Here is a 23,556-nt window from a genome sequence, read left to right on the forward strand (position 1 = left end):
GCGGGGCAACTAAGCCTGCACGCCATAACTAGAGAGCCCACGTGCCTCAAACTACAGGGCCCACGAGCTCTGGAACCCGCACTCCACAACTACAGAGCCCATACGCCCTAAAACCCAAGCACTGCAACTAGAGAAAAAACCTGCAAACCACAGCTAGAGAAAAGTCCACGTGCCACAACGAAATATCTCGCATGCCTCAACGAAGACCCCGCGTGCCGCAACGAAGACCCAATGCAGCCAAAAAAATAAATAAACAGATACTTACTGAACACCTCCTATGCTCCAGGAACTGATGTGAGTGTTGGAGACAGGACAGTGCACAGGAGAGCAGAGCCCTGTAGAAGCTCACCTTCTGGCTTTTTCTATAGTGTTTCAAGGACTTGGATTCAGTTTTCTGTGCGGAAGTCTGGCTGCCCTGCTGAATGCGGCAGTGTTTTAAAGTTCTTTCTGTGAACTGAACAAGATGAAAATGGAGACTCTACTGGGAAATGAGAACTGCCCCATCAATGGAGCGTGGGCCAGGGTCAGAATATTCTAGAATTGCAGCTCTAAAGCATTTCTGCCTATCTACCCATCAGTGATGGCGCTGTGAAAAGGCTCTATGCCTAGTATTGCCTAAATATATGTGCTTCCTCAGATCATTCCTTTTAGAAAGCAGAAAAGAGTTACATACGGTCCCATGGGCTCTTTACATTTTATTACAATAATTCTAGAACGTTACATGCATATATCAGACAATGGGTGGTTTTCCATTGGTGTTTGAAATCACTGATGCTCTGAGCAAGCATTAGTTGAACACCCACCCTGGGAAGGTTCATCCCAGGTTCCGTAGATTCAGAGGTAAATCAATCGACCTGTGAGCTAGAGCAGCCAACCATCAAAGACACAGTTGTAATGGGTTCTTTCTTACGCTGATATAAATGTCTCCCTGTAACCAGAAGAGATGTGCAAGGTAGCCAGGAATGTTTGTTTCAGGACCTCTGCTGATGTGCTCAGGGTGAGGCAAGTCCCCTCTGCACCCAGGGTTCCCAGGAGGAATTTCAGACAGAGGGCAGTGGTGGGAGAAGAGGAGAGGAAACCAGAGAGAGCGGAGCCCGGATGTGTCATGCTTGGTCGGTGGCTGCGTGAGCGGGCATTTGGGTTTACTTAGCTCCTTTCCCCGTGTAATTAATATTCTTGAAAAGTCAGTAACTATCTGTATTAGTTTGCTAGGCCTACTATAACAAAGAAGCAGAGACTGGGTGGCTTAAACAACAGAAATTTTTGTCTCAGAGTTCTGGAGGCTCGAAGTCCAAGGTCAAGGCGTGGGCAGGGTTGGTCCTCTCTGAGGACTGACGTCAGGCTCTCTCCTTGGCTCATAGATGACCGTCCTCAGGTTCACATGGTCTTCTCCCTCCATAGCTGTCTGTGCCCAAATATCCTCTTCTTATAAGGACACCGGTCATATTGGATTAGGGCCCACCCTAATGACCTCATTTTAACTTGATTACCTCTGTAAAGACCCTGTCTCCAAATAGGGCCACATTCTGAGACACTGGTGGTTAGCACTCCAGCCTATGAATTTTGGAGACGCAATTCAACCCACAACACTATCTGCGGTGTTTTTCCAACTGCAGGGTCACTTTAGTGAGCCTCAGCCAGCAATTTTTTTTTTTTTTTTGGCAGCATTGGTTCTTCTTTGCAGCGCACGGGCTTTCTCTAGTTGCAGCGAGTGGGGACTTCTCTTGTTGCGGAGTACAGGCTATAGGCGGCGCGAGCTTCAGTAGTTGGGGTGCATGGACTTCAGCAGTTGTGGCACGCAGGCTCAGGAGTTGTGGCTCGTGGGCTCTAGAGCGCAGGCTCAGTAGTTGTGGCACACCGGCTTAGTTGCTCTGCGGCATGTGGGATCTTCCCGGACCAGGGATTGAACCCGTGTCCCCTGCATTGGCAGGAGGGTTCTTAACCACTGTGCCACCAGGGAAGTCCCCAGCACTTTTTGAATGAAATAGAATGAAATAGAGTAGAATCGATGATCAGGTGCCTCCCACATAGTAGAGGAAAGTATTATTTCATTTCAATTGTGTGTGTGTGTGTGTGTAATGTCAAAAGGCTCACAATTTAAAAATATTTCTGACTTTGTGTCATGGTCCAAAAGTGAGGAGGTCACTACTACTCAAAAAGTGGGAAACCCACAAATAATTCAATCCCTGGGTGTACTCTGTAGGGACTCACCTTCTCACTGTGGTGCGTTCACAGAATATCACAATCGAAGGAGCGAGCGTCATTGATGGTGACAACGCAGCCACAAACGGAGTGATACACGTCATCAACAAGGTACAAAATCGCTTCCTCCCGCACACGTTGAATCTCTTCTCCTTTTGTTATTTATCCTCCTTTGCAGGATCTTTTTTGGGAAAAAATACTTAGCCTTAATATAAAAACAACCTGTATTATGCTTCATTATTTTTATTTTAAAACCATTTCGAGGCTCTACTCATTCAGTAAGACTCAGTTACTATATACTCAGCCTATATCCTGCAGTGGGTCCTGTATAATGTGTGGCCACATATATCATATTTCTTAGTTATCAGAACATCTTACAAGGTACACGGGAACCTTAGTACTGGGAAGTCCATATGCCCAGGTTGGATATAATCAAGAACTGGAGGAGAGGCAACTGGCTGTGTATCACTGGTCCTCTCCCCTCTGCATTATTGTGCCCTGGAAAAAAAAATGGAAAAGGGTTGGAAGGGTATTGTAGAATTTTTATTTTCTTCTAAGATGCAATTCAACAATATTCAAAGGTATGAAATAGAGGGAAAAAAAGTTTAATGGGAAACGAGCTTTTAAACTATCCTATAATTTTCAGTTACTATATTAATATCTTCATTTAAAATTAAAGTTCGAATTTAGGGTATACTGGGAAATTTTGAAAAGCGGAAGATTAGAAAAGACAATTAACTAATTGCATTTTAACTAAAATTATTCTCACTTGGCACTTACATACTTTTCTATTTCAAGTTACAGAACACATTAACTGTTTCTGTTCAGAAAAGAGAGGCTTCTTATAAGACTTCTGAGTGCAACACTTTGCAAAGACCTTGCAATTCTCTTGTATTACCAAGAGGCATTAAAAACTACACCATATTTTGAGCAAGTGATAGGTCATTTGCAGGAATGGGCTTATGGCTTCATTTATCAGAAAGCAAAATTACTAAGAGTATTTTTCTTCTCCAATACTGGCTTTTCAAAGTACTAAAAAAAAAATTTTTTTTAAGTGTAAAATTACCTCTTCTTCTCATTTACATTTTTGATTAACAAAACCTCATTAGTAAAATGGCATCTCAACCAATGTCCTGCACTGAGCGTTATTATCACGGGGGCCAGGTCGAGTCCCACCTCCTCTGTGAAGCCATCCCTGATCCCTGCAGCCCATATCACCGAGGCTGACATAGTGTCAAGAGGGTAAGTTCTAGAATCATACAGCATCTCGTTCAGGCGCTTAACTAACTGTGTAACCCTGGGCAAGTTACATAACCTCTCTGAGCCCCATTTTTCTTCCCTATGAGTATTAAACAACACCTCCTCTCTCACTGCTGCCTAGGGAGACCTCGATAAATGTCATTTTTATTCCCTTTTCCTTCCTCTGAAATCCCGTGGGATTTCTCAGTATAGAACTCATTTGGCATAACTGTGCCCCCTTGTTTTGATAGTTCTTTATGGAATAGGTCGTGAGCCCCCATATAATGGCGTGTCCCGGAGGGGCGGAGCTGCCTCTCTTCTCTGTCCCTCATCAGCATTACCACCCCACCTTGTGTGCAGTAATATTGGAATGATGGCCAGCCCTCTAGGTGCCAGGTGTCATGTATTGCATTATCTCATTTGATGTTTATAACAACCCTCAGAAAGTGTGTGCCATTCTCCTCACTTCTCAAAGGAGGCCACTGAGGGTCCTCACGGCTGGGTAGCTGGGTTGAGGAAGAAGTTTATGTGGGCGCAGAGATCCATGGCTGCGCATCAACTGATTCAAGTTCACTGCTTAGCCTCTGCAGTGGCTCATTAAGGGGCTCCTTTTCTACCTGTTCATTGGACGCTATGGTCCCCTTTGTTAGGGCCACCATGAACAGTTGTGCAGGTTGTTCCCTGCCTAGAGGTACCTGGTCTGGTGGTGGAGTAGGGCTGAAATCCAACCCACTTCACTTCCCAAACTATGCACCCCTTTGGTCTTGCAAACGATCAAAGGAAAAGGTACCTTGTTCTCTATTTGCAGAGGCTTCATGATCACATATTGTTATGTGACATGAACCTATGTACTGGAGAGCAGCAAGTCCTACCAAGGCAGGCTAACAGAATTTTGGGGCTTCCTTTCCCAGGTTCTGGTTCCCCAAAGAGGTCTAACTGGCTCCTTACCAAACCTACTCACCCGGCTGGACCAGATGCCTGACTATTCCATCTTCCGGGGCTACATCATTGCAAGTACCACGTCCTCTGCATGACCCTCTGCTCGGGTTACCTGGGAACAGAAGTCCCTCACGTGCTCCTGTCTCTTTCCATCACAGCAACATAATCTGGCAAGTTCGATCGAGGCTGCTGACACTTACACGGTGTTTGCTCCAAACAACGACGCCATTGAGAGTTACATCCGGGAGAAGAAGGTCACAACTCTGGTAGTATCAGCAATAATAACCTGGGAAATTATTTCCTGGAAATTCAAACACTTAAAGTTTTTCAGTCCATCAACCATGTACCATCTCACTCTTTCATCAAAACTTCCTTGTCGATATCCAGATATTTAACGTAAACTTGAGCAGAGACTCTCTCATACCCGAACCTCCCCCAAGCCAGAGCTACTCATATATTGAGTTCGTACCCCTGGAAGCACACACTGAGGCTCACATACACAAGGATGAAGGCATCCCAGGAACCTGGAAACATCTTCATGGCCACCCCTCCTCCCCTCCCTGGCTTCTCCCTGGTCCCATGCAGTGAGCTGTCAGCAGCTGGGACCTAGAGGGAGTGCACTGTCTCTGTCTTCCTCCTATTCTCCCCATCTCTGTCTTCCCTGATTCCTAACATCTGGGGTGAACAGTCAGAACTTGTCAAAAGACTTCGTGAAATAATAAAAAGCTCCAGTCCTGTCACTCTCTGGCTCAAAACCCTTGGGTGGATCTCCATTTCCTGAATGACTAAGTCCAAGCTACCTCCCCAGGTTCTTAGGGTCTCCATAAACTGGCCACGAGTACCTTCTATTCAGTGCTGGCGCCAGAATTTCCATGTAGAAGGATCCCAGGGGTGCCCTGCACCCAGCCCCAAGTTTAAAGCTGTAACTGCACAGCAAGCACGCTGTTTTCACTTCTCTCTTTATATAGGGTGACTGAGATGAGGATGCTAAGGAGATGGGGGCTGATACTTGAAGTCCCGCTAAGCCACCCTTGGGCCCACTGCTGTCTCCCATCCATTCTCTGCAGATACCATGTGGTCTAACCAGAGTGATGTCATACAGACCCTAAAGAAAGCAAAGGCATGTTCAGTACCTTGCTCCTATCTACACAAACAAACACACACACACACCCGCCCCCTCAGTCAGGAAGGCTGCCCTTCCTCCTTCGATGCCTCCTGAAACCTCCCCACCCATTCTTTTTTTTTAACATCTTTATTGGAGTATAATTGCTTTATGATAGTGTGTTAGTTTCTACTTTATAACAAAGTGAATCAGCTATACATATACCCATTCTTCAAGTCCAGTCTCACCTCCTCAGACAAGCTGGCTCTGGCCCCTGAGCTGCAGAAAATCTCTCCTGCCTCTGAATTCAGACCATTAGTACGCCCTTCAGCACTTACACACCTGGTATAAGGAACTGTCTTTTCAGGCGGGTGTGTCTTAGCTCTCCAATTGGATGAAAGCTCTGTGAAGGGAGGAACCGTGTGTTAGGCTTTTGTAACTGCCGTGTTGAGCAAGCAGGACTCCTGGGATGGAAGTGGAAGTCCTCTTCACTGTGTCTCCTCACCCCCAGCCCTCCCCCAGCCCTTTGAACCTGTTCAGTGGGGAATATTCTTCTCCTGCCCTGGGATAAACCCTCAGGCAATCCCGCAGCCTTTTTTTTTTTTTTTAACATCTTTATTGGGATATAATTGCTTTACAATGGTGTGTTAGCTTCTGCCTTATAACAAAGTGAATCAGCTATACATAGACATATGTTCCCATATCTCTTCCCTCTTGTCTCCCTCCCTCCCACCCTCCCTATCCCACCCCTCTAGGTGGTCACAAAGCACCGAGCTGATCTCCCTGTGCTATGCGGCTGCTTCCCACTAGCTATCTACCTTACGTTTGGTAGTGTATGTATATGTCCATGCCACTCTTGTTTTGTCACAGCTCACCCTTCCCCCTCCCCATATCCTCAAGTCCATTCTCTAGTAGGTCTGTGTCTTTATTCCTGTCTTACCCCTAGGTTCTTCATGACATTTTTTTTCTTAGATTCCATATATATGTGTTAGCATACGGTATTTGCCTTTCTCTTTCTGACTTACTTCACTCTGTATGACAGACTCTAGGTCTATCCACCTCGTTACAAATAGCTCAATTTCGTTTCTTTTTATGGCTGAGTAATATTCCATTTTATATATGTGCCACATCTTCTTTATCCATTCATCCGACGATGGGCACTTAGGTTGTTTCCATCTCCGGGCTATTGTAAATAGAGCTGCAGTGAACATTTTGGTACATGACTCTTTTTGAATTATGGTTTTCTCAGGGTATATGCCCAGTAGTGGGATTGCTGGGTCATATGGTAGTTCTATTTGTAGTTTTTTAAGGAACCTCCGTACTGTTCTCCATAGTGGCTGTACCAATTCACATTCCCACCAGCAGTGCAAGAGCGTTCCCTTTTCTCCACACCCTCTCCAGCATTTATTGTTTCTAGATTTTTTGATGATGGCCATTCTGACTGGTGTGAGATGATATCTCATTGTAGTTTTGATTTGCATTTCTCTAATGATTAATGATGTTGAGCATTCTTTCATGTGTTTGTTGGCAGTCTGTATATCTTCTTTGGAGAAATGTCTATTTAGGTCTTCTGCCCATTTTTGGATTGGGTTGTTTGTTTTTTTGTTATTGAGCTGCATGAGCTGCTTGTGAATTTTGGAAATTAATCCTTTGTCAGTTGCTTCATTTGCAAATATTTTCTCCCATTCTGAGGGTTGTCTTTTGGTCTTAGCCTTTCTGCTTCCCCAGAAAGTCCTATCATCACTGTAAGTCACAAACACAGTCTCAATTAAGTAAAAAAAAAAAATCCAGCTCCTTGTAAAAATCAACATTTTGAATTGGATTTAGAATTAAATCTTCTTTCCTCACTGCTTCATGCTGGGCTTTGTCCAGAAAGGAAACTAGAGGAGGGGGTTTGGTCCTTGAATCAATCAAGGTCCCTCAGAGGGTGGCAGGAGGGATAGACTGGGAGTTTGGGATTGATATGTACACACTGCTATATTTAAAATAAAATGCCTTTCCATGAAAAAAATCAGTATGGAAAGGTAAAAATGATTGCTAAAAAAAAAAAAAATCAAGGTCCGTCAGGAGACGGAAACCGTACCAGAGAGAATTCAATATTATGAATTGTTTATTGGGTATAAAATTAGATAAATATAATTGAAAGGTAAAAAATATAAAGGTATATAAATATATATAAGGTATATAAAGGTATATAAATAAAATATATAAAGGTATATAAATATAATTGAAAGGTAAAAAAGAGATAGCATAGAAGCATCTATAACCCCAAAGGCTGGGAGAACAGAGGAAAGAGGTCAGAACAACTAAAAGTCAGAAATCTGGAGGAGCCTTGAGGAGCTGTAACGCAGACCTCTGAGGCTTGAGGCTTGTGGCTCTGACATTGGAGGAGGGTCCCTGGGGTCCAAGACCCAGGCGTCTCGGAGATGCCATTGCCCAGCTGGTGCTGGCGTCTTGGGAGAAGGGGGACATGATAAGGCCAGTCTGGGAGTGACAGGCCTCTGCCGCTCGGATCCAGCTGCCGCTGGCAGGGCGATGAAGTGCAGCTGGGGTGATGCCCCCAGGACCAGGAAGCATGCAGGAAGAGGAGATCCCTCTAACAGGCCTCACGGTCTCCCTCGAGCACTTTCCACTGGTGGCGCCAAACAGGAGACCTGGCAGAGGAGAAGCGTGGGCTGTGGTCCCAGCTCCACCGCAGAAAGAGTGTAGAGGGTGATTTGGAGCTGAGACAGTAATTCACCATCTCTCCTTCCCCATGTGACGCTTCTATTTCCTTTCCTGATCTTACTGAATTCAGCTTTGGTCTCACCGGGTTTGCAGTTAGGACCTGTTGATGGTCGGGAAGAGATGTTAAGAGGGTAGGAAGTTCTTATCTAACTGGTACCGTCTTGAGATGCCATTGCTCTCTCGCTCTCTGATGGGTTCTTTGGAGACCCCACCCATCCCTGGTGGTCTCTGACTGCAGTTCCCCCCACCTGTGTGCATGCGTCTCTTCTTACAAACACTTTTTTTCCCAGTGGACCCTCAGCGTCCAGAGGCCACCTCCAGCCTTTCCCCTGGGGAGGCCCGTCTGCCCTTCCAGAAAGCCATCCAGGATAGGACCTAAGGCACCAGCTCTCTCAGACACGGCCAACCCTCTGGTCCACAGGACACCTGTACTCTCTTGTCCCATGTCAGTGCTGGGAGTGCAGGCCTGTCTCCGTGCGGTGACAGCCTGCCCCCTCCGCTGGGGGTCAACCTGCCAGCAGTCCCTGGCACAAGATTGCTCAGGCCTGAGTGACACCCCACAGGCTACCCTGTCTGCAGAGGACACAGATCAAGCCCTTTGAAATACCCCATTGAGCCTCCTCTCATGACCCCTGAGGTGAAAGGCAGGCTGGGGTGTGAGGACTCTCTTCACAGCTGTTCTCACCAAAGAAATCAACTTTAAAATCCCCCCCAACCTTTTCTACCCTCACTCTGGGTTTTAGGGTCCCGTAGTGAGTTCCTGACCATCCTACATGGAAAGTCTGCAGGTTCCCCAAGGTGATCTGTCTCGGGTTTGGTATTTATTATCTACTGTGCCCTGATGCCTCGGGTGAAATTTCCAGTTCAACAAGCTATTGCTCTTAAACCCCACGGTGCCTGGACATCAGGGCAGCCCAGTAAGTGCCCGGGGACCGGCTGATTTGTGGGTTGACTTTCCCTTCTGTGTGTTGTCCAGGAGGAGGACGTACTCAAGTATCACGTGGTCTTGGAGGAGAAACTGCTGAAGAATGACTTGCACAACGGCATGCATCGGGAGACCATGCTGGGCTTCTCCTACCTCCTTGGCTTCTTCCTCCGCAATGACCAGGTGTGATCCTCTCCCTTAAAACCCACAGGCGGGTGTCCTAGCTCCATGTCCGTCATCACTTTTGCGTTGCATAATCTCCCCAGCACTTCCTAAGCCTTCTCTACAGAAGACGGTTGTCTGTGTTTCACCGTAAAGTAATGACTCAGCCAGACTGGGAAGCTCCCCTTCCCCCTCCCCGTCACCAAATCATCAGTGTGGCCTGGCTGACATGGGATTGAATCCCAGCAGTCACAGGTGCCCTTCAGTTCTGATTCCTAACAAACAAACAGCCCCCAAGCCACCTCCAAGAGGGAAGGGAACCCGGCAGCAAAACCTGACGCCCAGGAAGTGGCACTGGCCCCAGGGTATAAGGAGCCTCACGGACTCCAGCAGCTAAATGAATAAACATTATTATCATTGCTTGATCATACAGACTGCAGACCTCGGACCAACTGACCCCCATACCAGTATTCCAGTATTAATCTCACACAACCCCTAAGTACTTAAAGTGTTTAGAATTCGTAGAAAGAATTGAGACTAAATACATATTTTAAGTATTTCAATATAAAATTCTTTGTACCTACTTCAAACATCAATCAATCTGAAAATTCAACAAGAAATTCACTACATAACTCTAGTATACATTCTCATAAGAAAAATTAATAAAAACAAATGATTATTTAGGCTAAACTAAGCACTATATTAAAGTAAAGAAAGTTTAATTGCAAATTTTTAAGCAATAATAATTGGTCCCTGTAAAAAAGTGCAGTTTTGAAAATAATTTTCTCAGTGTTATCATCATTGAAGTACAAGTGAATTTTGTGTACAGTTTTTCTTTCAACATGCTTGGGTTAAAAAAACAAAGTCTTCATGGTTCTTCATTACTTAGGGAATAATCTAACTCCAAATATTTCCCTCTGACTCCTATAAATAATCTTACCTATTGTGCAATAATTTTGAGGAGATCCTTTCAAATACATTTTCTTTTTTTTGCAGGTAAGGCAATTTTTGTTGGTAAAGACCTTACATTTTTGTTTTTAATCTATGTCATCTTTTATTTCATCATGTAGAGCTGAATATTCCAGTGCAGTTAGTTGAATCAGTTTTGATTCCATCACATTTATTTTTCATGTGTTTGGAAAGTCTTTGATCTAGAGCTTTTTTTTTTTCCTTTCTACAATAGAGGCTTTATCTTACAGTAAACAAATAGTTCGATCTTACAGTAGAGGCTTTGCTTTTATTGATAACTCATTTACTCTCAGGACAAAGAAGATGTAGAAAAATGCTCTCTGAGTAAACTTGTGTTCAGATCAAAATTCTAATGCAACCCGTAATTCTTCGAATACATCTCACAATAAAAATGATTCAGACTTTTTCTAATGCCGAATCAACAGTATTACAGCATCCAAAGTTCTGCCATTTTGATATTTTAAAATAGCTCAACGTCTTGGAATTCTACAAATTTGTTTTGCAATAACCGTTTGATGCCACAAGTAAGGCCCCCTGCTTCTTTTCCAAGTCTACACAGACCCTGGACCACTTCTGTGGACCTTAGCCGTGATTTATCCCAACATCCAGTGGAAATTCACTTGACTCCAAGTAAATCATCAGGGACTTTAACAGTCAGTGGAAGTTCAAATTTAAACACTTGGCAGAGTCATTTTAATCGTGATGCAGTGGGGAGTTTGAGAGATGTTAATCATTTTTAAACCCTTGTGAGATATGAAGTTGACATCTGTTTAGTACAATAAAGAATTCCCTCTTCTCCCAACCTCAGCCCTGCTACACACCCCACACACACACACCACCCCCCAATTTTTCAAACAACCATTTGTTTTCAGTTATATTAGTTATATTAATGAATGAATGAATGGCTTTACTTATTTTGCTAAGCAGTCATTAAGGTATGCTCCCATTTAAAAAAATCGAAACAAAACAAGTTACAACTCAAAGTTGAATTTAATTTGGCAACATTTAGAAATTTCGTTCCCGTGTCTTAGCTGCTTAGGGACACGCAAGGCAAAGACAATACACACATACCATGAACTCCAAGGAAGCCCCAAGGGAAACGTGGTACGGTAATGCAGACCTCAGAGCAGTCTCCTCACACTGGGAAGTAATGCTATCTGGTGGAACACTTTTTACAAACTCTAAAACACTCAAATATGCTAGTTGTTTTTATTCTTATATAGCAGCCACTTAGCCTTACTTAGGGGTGCTTGCAAATGAACCAGGAAGTAGAGATACGCTAAAAGGACCCTGAGTTTCGTTCTCCATGTCTTGTTTTTGGAAGGCATCCACACCTCCTGGACCACCAATAACCAGCACAGCCAAGCACACCCATCGTCCATGGAGCCGATTTATCAGGGGCACTAACGTAACGATCATGACTCAGAATTTTTAAACAATAAAAACCGATCATTTGAAGGGTGGAGAGAAACCTTAGAGATCGTCTAGAACAACCTCTTCCTTTTACAAAAGGGGAAATTGAGAGTCACAGAGGAAAAGCAACTAGCCCAAGGTCACACAGCTGGAAGGTGTCAGATGCACGACTGTCACTCAGACTCCCCTCTCCTAGGGCAGAGCTCTCTCCACTACACTGTGCTACCTGCCAGGTGAATTTTGGAATATCTCCTAGGCCGTTGTCATATTGATATCCTCCACTCCCCATCGTCCTTATTTCCCTTAAAATCACGGTAGTAAAAACTTACAGTTAACCCTCTGTTCACAGCTCTACGTAAATGAGGCTCCGATAAACTACACCAATGTAGCCACTGACAAGGGAGTGATCCATGGCTTGGGGAAAGTTCTGGAAATTCAGAAGAATAGATGTGATATTAATGACACGACTATCCTACGAGTAAGTTCTATCCGAGGCCAATGATGAGCTAAAGAGTGTTGGCTTATTTTTTATAATTTTGAGCATAGGACTCATCTATCAGAGTATCTCAATTCAGTTCAAAACACACTGCATGAGGGCTTCCCTGGTGGCGCAGTGGTTGAGAGTCCGCCTGCCGATGCAGGGGACACGGGTTCGTGCCCCGGTCCGGGAAGATCCCACATGCCGCGGAGCAGCTGGGCCCGTGAGCCACGGCCGCTGAGCCTGTGCGTCCGGAGCCTGTGCTCCGCAATGGGAGAGGCCACAACAGTGAGAGGCCCGGGTACCGCAAAAAAACAAACAAAAAACACTGCATGAACATCTCTAAATGCCAAGGAGCATGCTTGGCTGTGGCTCCACAAAGATAAATAAGACATGACCCCTGCCCTCAGTGGGCTCACAGTCTAGCGCCTTGAAAGGCTGCCTGGAGGGTTATGTTGTGGAGGGAGGAGGCTTCTGGAGCCACCAGCCTTCCTCAAAGGGAAAACGTGCCACACCCAGCACAGGCACGGGAGCAGGGGAGGCAGGGTGTGGTGCACCCATGACAGGTTTTGGCCAAGCCTGGTCTAGCGGGAGAGACAATATGGAAATGGGTCATTTCAGTATAATATAGGATGCAGTAATGGAGACTTTTTAGTCCGTGAGATGGTGTAGGGTCTCTCAATAATAGTAATAACTGCTGAAATTTACTGGGCACTTTTTATGTGCCAGGCACTGCTCTAAACATTCTACATGTATTAGGTAACCCTCACAACACCCTTCAACGCAGGTACTATTACTCCGCCCATTTTTCAGATTGGGAAAAATGAGCCCCAGAGAGGTTGAGTAACACCCGCAGGTTCACAGAGCTAGCAAGTGTCAGGGAAGGCGTTCAAATCCAGGCAGTCTGGCCCTAGAGCCAGAACTGTGAACGACCACACAATACCGTCCAGTAGGTGCCAAGTTAAGAACTAGTCACATTGGTCTCCTTCTGTTTTAGGAACAGGCTGCACTTAAAAATGCCTGTCATTCTTAACTCGTGCTCTTTTATTTACGATAGTGAATATCATCTCCACGCTGGACCCCATGGCTGGGCGCCTCACGTGATGCATCCTTTAGTCTCAGAATCCGGCCCAATTCACTGAGTAGTGGGTTTTCAATAAATGAGAGTTGTTGTTAAAGGAATTAGGATTTAAGTGAGTTAGGACCCCCCCACAGGTTACAAGATGATGAGCATCTGGAGTGTATAGTAGAGAAAGTGATGCTCCAGTGTCCACAACCCAAAGTAGTTGAAGTGTTTGTCTCAAAGGACATGAAAGAGGTTGACCAGACGAGCTTCTGGTTTTCAGTTTTATAGCCTAAAACCTCCAGCGCCATGTCTGGAAAACATTTGTAGCCTCATTTTGCACTAAATGTAATAACCATGAGATATTCACTTTGGTTGTGTCTTACTAAGGGAAAGTGTGGGAAGTGTCCCCAGCAGCCGATCTGCCCGTTTGGAACTAAACCACTAGTAAGTATTTTGTCTGCTTTGATAAAACTGTTTCTGGATCCCAGGGAGGTCCACATTAGAAAATGGGTCTCAGGCACAACTCATGTCACTGCTTTCATTCCTTCACTTGATTTTAACTTAATCTTACCTTCTTACCTTATATGCATCTTTCTAAAGTCTTAAATCCATTTTTTTTGGACCAAAGCAAAAATTTAATTAATACATAAATAGAAACAAGGGTTCATCTCAACCAACACCCAGTGCAGGAAGGGATTTTTCACTTTCTACATCTTTCATATTCCAGTAGCTGGTTAAAGACAGGAGCAAGAAAGCTTATCAAAGGAGGCAAACTCCATATCCAACTCGGTATCCAACCTGGAGGAGTCCCACCTTCCCGATTCCCTTTACAGTTGAAGTTACAACTGACTTTCTCTAAGAAACACATGACAGACCTGTGGGGAGGTAGACATGTCTTTCAATTAACTACCCATCTGTATTTCTTATAGCTGTTTATTGCAAGAGCTAGCTCTGATGATGCTCCAACCATTACAAAGGATCAACTCTCATGTACCTTCCGTTGCATAATAGTAATTTATAGCTAACAATGCTGACTCTTCTCACTTGAGTTTGCATTTAATCTTGTATATTAGAAGTCTTTGTAAGCAGCCTTAATCTTGTCTCAGACCAAGGCAGAATATCAACCAATAAATAAACAGAAACCAAGCCCCATCTCAATGTGGAATGTTGGAAGGACGTTTTCATCTGATTGACTCTGTGATTCTTCCTAACTTGAGCTAGTTCTAAAGAAAAGTTCTTTTTACATCGTACTACCACAAGGGATAATTATCTGAATTTTGCCACCTGGTATTCTGGCAGCCAACATTGTGATTTTGCATTTTCTTTCTTATGAAACAGCTCCAAGAAGCCAGCCCCCTCCTTTTCCAGAACATTTCAGTTAGAGAGACAGCAATGTACCACCCACCTACTTGCTTTTAGAGATTGGAAAGCTTTGTTCTAACTGAAAAGCTGATATAATCATTATTATTTCATAGGGTGCAGAGACGAAGAGATGTCTCTATACCATTTATTTCATGGGCAAGCGATCCCTGTTCATTGGGTGCCAGCCAAAGTGTGTGAAAACTGTCATTGTGAGTATAATGATTTAATAAGCCTTCTAACTATTGCAGCAGCATTGAGAAATGTAATCACGTGTTATACTTTTCAAAGTGCCTTTCCATGTTTTTTTTTTTTGGCCGCTCGTTGCTGCACACAGGGTTTCTCTAGTTACAGCGAGCGGGGGCTACTCTTCTTTGCAGCGTGCAGGTTCTCATTGCGGTGGCTTCTCTTGTTGCGGAGCACGGTCTGTAGGCATGCGGGCTTCAGTAGTTGTGGCACATGGGCTCAGTAGTTGTGACGCACGGGCTTAGTTGCTCCACAGCATGTGGGATCTTCCCGGACCAGGGATCAAACCTATGTCCCCTGCATTGGCAGGTGGATTCTTAACCACTGTGCCACCAGGGAAGTCCCCCTTTGCATGTATTCTTTCTGCCACCTCCCCTTCCTCCTTATCATCTTCATTACCACTGTCATTCAGAGTAGTAGCGGTAGCACTAAAATTCAGGACAGCCCTGCAAGTCAGCCCATTGGTGAAAGCTGCAATATTCTGTTGCATGATGAAGAAATAGAGGGGGGCTTCCCTGGTGGCGCAGTGGTTGAGAGTCCGCCTGCCGATGCAGGGGACGCGGGTTCGTGCCCCGGTCCGGGAAGATCCCACATGCCACGGAGCGGCTGGGCCCATGAGCCATGGCCGCTGAGCCTGCGCGTCCGGAGCCTGTGCTCCGCAACGGGAGAGGCCACAACAGTGAGAGGCCCGCGTACCGCAAAAAAAAAAAAAAAGAAAGAAATAGAGGGACTGAGAGGCTAAGAGGATCTCCCTGTTCTCACAACAGAGGAAACGCCCCGTGATCGAAAGAGACAGGAGATGGGCAGCTCTCCAGGGAAAGAACAGGTGCACCTGGTCATTTAGAAAGCGGGACCCCAGAGCTAGGCATCTCTGACCTGTAACTTTGGAATCTGCAGGAAAAGTCTTTATAATGTCCTGTCCTGCTGCTTTCACCGAAGACTAGACGCAGCCTCTGCCTGTCCTGCAGAGGCAGCTGATGTGGCCCTTAAGTTGCGGAGCTTGCAGCTGCAGGAGATCTTGTGTTTCAATGCACTCAAGAATAAAGGCAGGCGCAAGCGAGCAGATATCCTGCAGGGCTTCCCTGAACTCAAAGAGAGTCATTCATAGAATGTCAAAGGTCTCACCCACCTCCCAACCTTCAGTACCAGGTGAAATAACACACAACGCAAAGGTGCCAGGTTTGGGGATGGCGAGGGCCCCTCTGGCATCACTTGCATTGTTTTTACTTTGTTCCTGCTGCCCCTCTTTCTTTCTCGCTTTTCTTCGTCCTCTCCCCCTGCTTGCCTTTTTCCTTCCCCTCCTTCCTGCCTCCTCGGCAGAAGCCTCCACGCTGCTCCTGGCACGCCTGGAAATTGCATAGCCTCACCTGGTTCTCGGGGGCTGCTCTCCCCATCCCTCCCAACCCCTCCATGAGGGGTCAAAGCTACGGACACACATCCAGTCCCACCTGCAGGATGTCCACACCATGGCTGGACAAAACCAAAGGATGGAAGTGTGGCCTTGCCCAAGCCCAGCCTGGTCCTTCTGTTTCAGACGAGAGAATGCTGTGCGGGCTACTTTGGTCCCCAGTGCCAGCCCTGCCCAGGAAAAGCCGAGAACGTCTGCTTTGGGAACGGGATCTGTTTGGACGGAGTCAACGGCACGGGCACGTGTGTGTGTGGAGAGGGCTTCAGCGGGACAGCCTGTGAGACCTGCATGGAGGGCAAGTACGGCATCCACTGCGACCAAGGTGCGCACCCTCCCTGACCCAGGCAGGCTGCCCAAAACCAGCCGGAAGTGCAGGAGAAGAGAGTGATTCGGCACGTGCTCCCTCACCAGCCTGTCTCGGTGGGGGGGGGGGGGGGGGGGGGAATCCCGCCCATTATCATGTGAATTACAAGAACTTCTGTGTTGTGTAATTTGCAATGGGCAGTGATTCCAAACATTTTCAGTTACCAACCTGGACTTATCAACCCTCCCCAATCTGCTCACTGACATTCTCCAACCCACCCACCTTTCTGTATTTGCCTGCGTGTGCTGGTGCTCTGTGGGTATGCTCTGTTTTGGACATTGCTTGATCGTTTGAAAAGCAGATCTGTGCACATCATCTCATTTAACCCATACAGGAGCCATGTATAGTTGAGTATTTGTATCCCCGTTTTACAAATGAGGACTTAAGGCAAAGAGGTTGAATGACTTCCCCCAAGGTCACACCTGATGAGATTGGAATGCACACCCTGCTTCCCTCCAAAGCTTCGTTCTTGAATCCTGTCCCTTACGTGAAGGTCACTCTATTGATTCATCCTCTGCCGGAGACATGCTTTACGTTGTCTTCACAAAAATCATGATCTGTTTTAGCCGAATCATCTGCATTCTCTCACCCTGACTTTCTCGTGCCCAGGGACACACACCTCTGAGCGGGCTGACGTGGAGAAGGGGTTTCCTAATCCATAATGGGAAAACAAAGCATTTTTTTCTACTTTGTATTAAAAACTACATATTTGACCTGGCTATCGCTGTTTTCTCAACAGCTAGTCCAAGCCAAACAAAATCAATATATAATTGAGTCATTATAATCGGACCGTATAATATATAATTGGCATTATAGTGCTGATTTTTTTCTGTGTTATATGGAAGAATTATCTGCTTGCATTTATGCAGGATTTCCTAACCTAGGATCCACAGATGACCCTCATGGGGTCCAGCACACCCCCAAGGCTGAATGCTTTTTCCTGAGGAAGGCATCCTTAACTTTCATCCAGTTCTCAAAGAGGTTCACAGTGTTGCTGCGTAACCAAGGAATCGGCATTTCTGTGTTGTCCAAGAAGGTGGTGGTGCACCGGCTTTATAGGAACCGAGTGGGCTTCTCTCTGAAGTCTACTCTCAGGGGACAAACATGGCTGCGTCCCAAATGGGTCCCGTATAACCACGATTCCTCAGATAACCTCAGCCAAAAACACTCTCACACTGCTTGGGTCACTGGCCCACAGTGCTACACGGTCCCCAGACGGTGGTCTTTGTTGAAGCATGACCTAATTCACCTGTTAGCTCCCTCCTATGCCCCCGCCCTTCCTGGGAATCCACCCCCCAAACCCATGAGCAACAACGATCATCTAGAACCAGACAGTAGAATTACGTGCACCGAAGCGAACCTTAGTATTAGATGTAAAGTGAATTGTTGAACACGGGTCAGAAGTCTAACAATGTGTGGGTGTTTTTCCACTTAGCGTGTACTTGTGTCCATGGGAGATGCAGTCAAGGACCCGCGGGTGACGGCTCCTGCGACTGCGATGTGGGCTGGCGAGGAGTGAGATGTGACGATGGTAAGAGCCAGCCTTTCGGTACTTATGATCTGTTCTTAGCCTCACTTCTCAGCAGCTACATGTTTTTCTCCTTCTAAAATAGAAATGGCATCTTTATTTCTTCCTTTGGCGATAAGGTAATTCCTACTTGCAGCCAAAAAGATTGTAAAATAAAGAAAAGCATTAAAAAGAAAATAAAAATTACTCATACTCCCAAGACAGGGACAAAACAATCATTAGTGTTTTGTATTGTCCTTCCAGCCTTGTTCTAGGTATATACATGTGTGTATGGGACTGTACTCTTCACACAGTTTTGTAACCTACTCTTTCACTTCACAATATATATAATCAGTATCTTTTCATGTGAATAATTATAGGTAAATATCATTTTTCTTAATTTCTATACAATATCCCATTATCTGATTGTACCATGCCTCTTAAAATCAATTTTCTGCTATCATAAACAATGCTGCAGTGAGTATTTCATTCATATATATATATATATATATATATATTCGTATATATATTCATGTATATATTTGCATTTGTCTTATTAATTTATTTGGTTAAATTCCTTGAGATGGTGAGTTAGAAGTTGGCAGTTTGGGGGAAAGTTTTGCTGCTTACTGCCAAGTTGTCCTCCAGAGACTGTATCAATTTATTTTCCCCCGAGTAGGGTCTGAGCAGGCTCATTTTCCCCAGCCCCCCACGCTGCACTGATGACTCCTAATGTGCCCCCATAAGAGTGATGAGAGGGGAGAGAATTTCAGGCAGAAAGAAGCTCATGGCCCAGCCCAAAGATGTGGGAAGGCTCTGCACATCTACAGGACCAAAGGATTGCAGAATGGGAGGGATGTAGAGGCAACGAGGAAAGTGGGATGAGAACGGGCTAGAGGTGTAGGCAGGAGTCAGCTCGTGAAAGGCTAAGGACGGCGGACCTTCTGCCGAAGCCAACAGGAAGCCATTCAAGGGTTTTGAGCAGGGCGGCAATGTGATGAGATGTGCATTTTACAAAGATCACCCTGACACTGGGTTGGAGAGAATACCCCTGGAAGCAGGTATCAGAGAGTCCCCCTCACCTGGGGCAGGGGCTGGGGAGGAGTCACAGGTGCCTGCCAGCCCAGTGAGGGCTCCAGGGATGTGGGGTTGTCAGAAGGAGTGTCTTTGCCCAAAGCTCCAGGTTATGTTAAAATCAAGAGAACTCAGATTTTGTTGAAAAGCTAAAGTCGGAAGTGTGAGTGGTCTCGAGCCAAAAAGACATCCTAGAGCAGATATCAAATGCTGGTGTGTGAAGCCAGGGTTCAGAGGACCTGGGAGAGGGAAGCAGGGAGCAACAGGATCACATAAACAGGAAGACAGCCTGGGGGAATCCCTAGATCAAGACATAAGTGGCAGCCAGGGTTAATCTGGGGGTTTACCCTTGACTGTCATTTATATGCTTATAAGAGCATGGTGTATGGGAGGACCAGCCACATTTAAAGGGACAGGGAACAGTCTGGAGGCTGTGACCAGTTTTCAAGCCCGTCCCCCTACTGCTCCTCTCACCAGCAGCCTTGTGATTCATCTGTTTGCTTCCTGTCCTATTTCCCTCCGTTCCATACTCCACATTGCTGCCAGACAGAACTTTCTAAAACATAGATATCTTAGTCTGTTCTGGCTACTGTAACAAAGCATCGTAGATTGGGCAGCTTATAAACAGCAGAAAGTTATTTCTCATAGTTCTGGAGGCTAGAAGTTCAGGATCAAGGTGCCAGCATGGTTGGGTTCTAGTGATGGCCCTCTTCTGGGTTGCAGATGGCCGTCTTCTCATGTTATGGCAGAAGGGGCAAGGGAGCTCTCCAGGGTCTCTTTTATAAGGGCACTAATTTCGTTTGTGAGGATTCCACCCTCATGACCTAATCACCTCTCTAAGGCCCGACCTCTAAGTACCAGCACGTTGCAGATTAGGTTTCAAAATATGGGTTGGGGAGTGGGGACATAAACATTTGGACTATAGCAGCACTGTTACCCACCCTCCCCAGTACCTGACAACCTGCTCTGATTCTCTATAGCCTCCAGTAGGAGAAACTTCACTGCCTATAGGAGACACACCTTAGCAAGGTGTGGTACAGAGCTGTTCACCAATTGGCACTCACCCAGTTTTCCAGCCTGGTCTCCACTGCACACTCTGCTTAAGGGGCTTCAGTCTAGTAATGGAAATAAATGTTCAATCGTGTTCAGAAAATTGCGATATGAGAGTGCAGAGTAAAGCGCCTCTAGACCAGACTAGACTGTTCTTTGTTCGCATGCAAACTCCCCACTCCCAAGCCATGTCAGACATCATTCATCGATCATTGCACTCCTTCCTCTGAGGTCAGATAGGGGCACCACATCCTTTTCAAAAGAGCACACCATGTAGTCACTTCCAATTAACTGAAGTTGGCTCAAAGGTTTAGAGCAGATATCAGAGAGGAGGACCTAAAAGGTGATTGGGATTTCAGAGATAGAGAATAGAGAGAAAGAGATTTTCAGGCTCAAGGAAAAGCACACATAAAGGCACAGAATTGCATTGCATCTACTCTAGCCCACTGGAGCCTGTAAATGTCCCTCTGACACAAAACAGACCACTTTCGCAGCCAGGTCTCTGTTTCAGGACCTTCTATACAGCCAGGCCAGGCCTAATGAGATTTCTCTTGGCCAGGCCTAATGAGATTTCTTTCTCAAAAGCTCTTAGCCTGAGCAACCAACCCTGTGGGTCCTTTTTCTCGTCTCTAACAATTTCTTTCTGGATCTTCCCCTGCCAGGAAGTATCTGTTAGCTGGGCATCCAGGGTAAAAACATTATGCTGTTCCAGGAAATTTAGGAACTAATTTGGCAAATAGGTGGTGACTACCTGCCAGGCTCTGCACTATTTCTGCACATGCAAAACAATAACAACAACAACTTCATCTTAATTAGAATTAGTATTTGCTTATTTATATCACTCTGTAACAAGATGATGAAAAATTAGAAAGAATAAGGAACATAGGAAATATAAATAAAATAGAAAATTAAGCTCCAGGGAGGGATGTGCATCCTCACCACCTAGCATGGGGACCGGCACACAGGAGACACTCCATTGGGGTAACTGACCTTCACATTTGGCTCTGAGTTTCCTAGAAGCCAAGGTAAAAAAAGATTTACATGGTCACATAGTTTTACGTAGTTCACGTGATGCATACCAGTTACTTGTGAGGAAGTAAGTCTTTTCCTAGCATCAAGTACTGAAAGAAAGTTCTTGAGTGAGATTTAGTAAAGAAGGGCTGACACAGCATTTGGTTCTCTTTTTCAGAGATCACAAAAGATGAATGCAATGGGACCTGCCACACCAGTGCCAAGTACGTCCCCTTTAGCCTCCTTTGGAGGCGGTGCAAGGGTTTTTGGGGGTTTTTTTTAAACATCTTTATTGGAGTATAATTGCTTTACAATGGTGTGTTAGTTTCTGCTGTATAACAAAGTGAATCAGCTATTTGCATACATATATCCCCATATCCCCTCCCTCTTATGTCTCCCTCCCACCCTCCCTATCCCACCCCTCTAGGTGGTCACAAAGCACGGAGCTGATCTCCCTGTGCTATGCAGCTGCTTCCCACTAGCGATCTATTTTACATTTGGTAGTGTATATATGTCCATGCCACTCTCTCACTTCATCCCAGCTTACCCTTCCCCCTCCCCGTGTCCTCAAGTCCATTCTCTACATCTGTGTCTTTATTCCTGTCCTGCCCCTAGGTTCATCGGAACAGTCAGAAAGAGAAAATGCAAGGGGTTTTTTTTCCTAGTAGCATGTGTCCACCCAGGCCCTATCTTTAGGGAAATAGTTTCCTGAGACCATTTCTGAGGATTTATGATTAATTTAAGTACGAAACTAAAAATGAGGCCACCATCAGCTTGCAGGTCCAGCCTTTTGAACACGCTGCCACCTGAGTTACCTGACATGCTGGCAAAGTGCCAGTTGTTACCCCCATTCAAGCCACAGGGACTCTTCCACAGAAGCAGAGGGAGGCCGGTGGGCCTCAATTTCATCAAACCTTACTTGCAATTCACAGCCAAGCCTTCTTTCTTTATAATGGAACTTCATACTCCTAACTCCCAGAGGGGTTTAATGGGTTAATTAATTAAGAGCCCATTAGCTGGAGTTAGACCTGAGTTCAAATCAGCGTCTGTCATTTCCATTGACTGTGTGACCTTGAGTCACTTATTTAATGCCTCTAAGCCTTGGTTTTCTCATCTGTAAAATGGGAATAATGATAATACCTACCTGTTAGGGCTATTGGATATTGTGTAGGTTACATAAAATAATGTGTGAAGCACAGCTCCCAGCACATAGGATGCTCTCTAAAGATGGGCAGCTACCCTCCTTATCCTTGGGCCAATGCCTACATATACACACTCTGTAGTTTGCCTGATAACTGACTCCAGTTTTAGCTGCTTGTGGCAGCGCCATGCTAGGGATGGACTCTCCACCCAAGCCTTGGGCGGGGACCTCAGAGTGCCTCATGGGGGTAAGAGCTGGGATGCTAGGGATGAAGGGTATTGTGAGTCCCGTGGTGGGGTGCTGTGCGTTTTTCTACGAACACCACTTGCCCTTTCTTGTTGCAGCTGCCTTCTCAATCCGGATGTCGCCGCCTCATGCAAATGCGCAGCAGGGTTCCAAGGGAACGGGATGGTCTGCACAGGCAAGTCAAGAAGGAATTTGCTGGGAGGAGAATAGCATGAGCTGTTGAGGGATCTGTGTTCCTGCAGACTAAATGGGCAGCTGCTGCCAACAATTGCTGGTGAACTGGACGTAACAGGGCAGCTGATCGTGCCCGGGGAGCAGGACACCTGTTCACGGATAGGGCGTGTTGGTTTTGGAATGTGTGGGGCAACCGCCCCTGTTCTTTTCTCCCAGCCTTGGCCACAATTGGAATCATCTGGAGAGCTTTAGAAACCACTGCTGTGGCTGACCTAGGATGTGGCCTGTGTGGGGGGACTCCGGAGTGGGGATAGAAAGAGGCTTGGGCCCTGGTTCTTCCCCCCAATCCCCACATGGCCTTGGGTGGGTCTCTAAACTACCCTGGGCTCCCTTAGCTCATTTGTAAAGTAAACGTAAAACTCTCTCCCCTCGCAGAGTAGTTTGGGGATGAAATGACCTCTCCACGTACAACAACAGAATGAGGCAGCTGTTAAAAACAGCCCCAGCGTTACACTCCCTGGGTTCGAATCTATGTTCTTATAGTTCGTGTCACCTTGGGCAAGTTGCTTGACTGCTCTTTGCATCATTTTGTCATCTGTAAGTTGTAGCTCATAAGAGAATCTCCCTCACTGGATTGTTGGATGATAACCTGAATTAAATAATACCTGTGAAGTGCTTAGAACATCCCTGGCACAGAGCACTCGATAAATGTGAGCTACTACTCTCATGGTGCCCAACACGTATTTGGTGCTAG

General features: G+C 45.7%; 1 protein-coding gene across 1 annotated transcript in view; it reads left to right on the forward strand.

Moving 5' to 3' along the window:
• Positions 1–23,556, forward strand: part of STAB2 (stabilin 2) — a 159,059-nt gene that overhangs the window by 89,015 nt on the left and 46,488 nt on the right. Inside the window, exons 31-41 of the mRNA XM_004269450.4 lie at positions 2,236–2,313; positions 4,353–4,451; positions 4,539–4,646; positions 9,186–9,317; positions 12,028–12,156; positions 13,610–13,666; positions 14,698–14,793; positions 16,362–16,557; positions 18,035–18,130; positions 21,420–21,465; positions 22,727–22,803. Coding sequence (XP_004269498.2) covers positions 2,236–2,313; positions 4,353–4,451; positions 4,539–4,646; positions 9,186–9,317; positions 12,028–12,156; positions 13,610–13,666; positions 14,698–14,793; positions 16,362–16,557; positions 18,035–18,130; positions 21,420–21,465; positions 22,727–22,803 — 1,114 coding nt within the window. The remainder of the gene's footprint in view (positions 1–2,235; positions 2,314–4,352; positions 4,452–4,538; positions 4,647–9,185; positions 9,318–12,027; positions 12,157–13,609; positions 13,667–14,697; positions 14,794–16,361; positions 16,558–18,034; positions 18,131–21,419; positions 21,466–22,726; positions 22,804–23,556) is intronic.

Source organism: Orcinus orca, chromosome 11 (assembly GCF_937001465.1).
Source record: "Orcinus orca chromosome 11, mOrcOrc1.1, whole genome shotgun sequence".
In the NCBI taxonomy this organism is placed as follows: Eukaryota; Metazoa; Chordata; class Mammalia; order Artiodactyla; family Delphinidae; genus Orcinus; species Orcinus orca.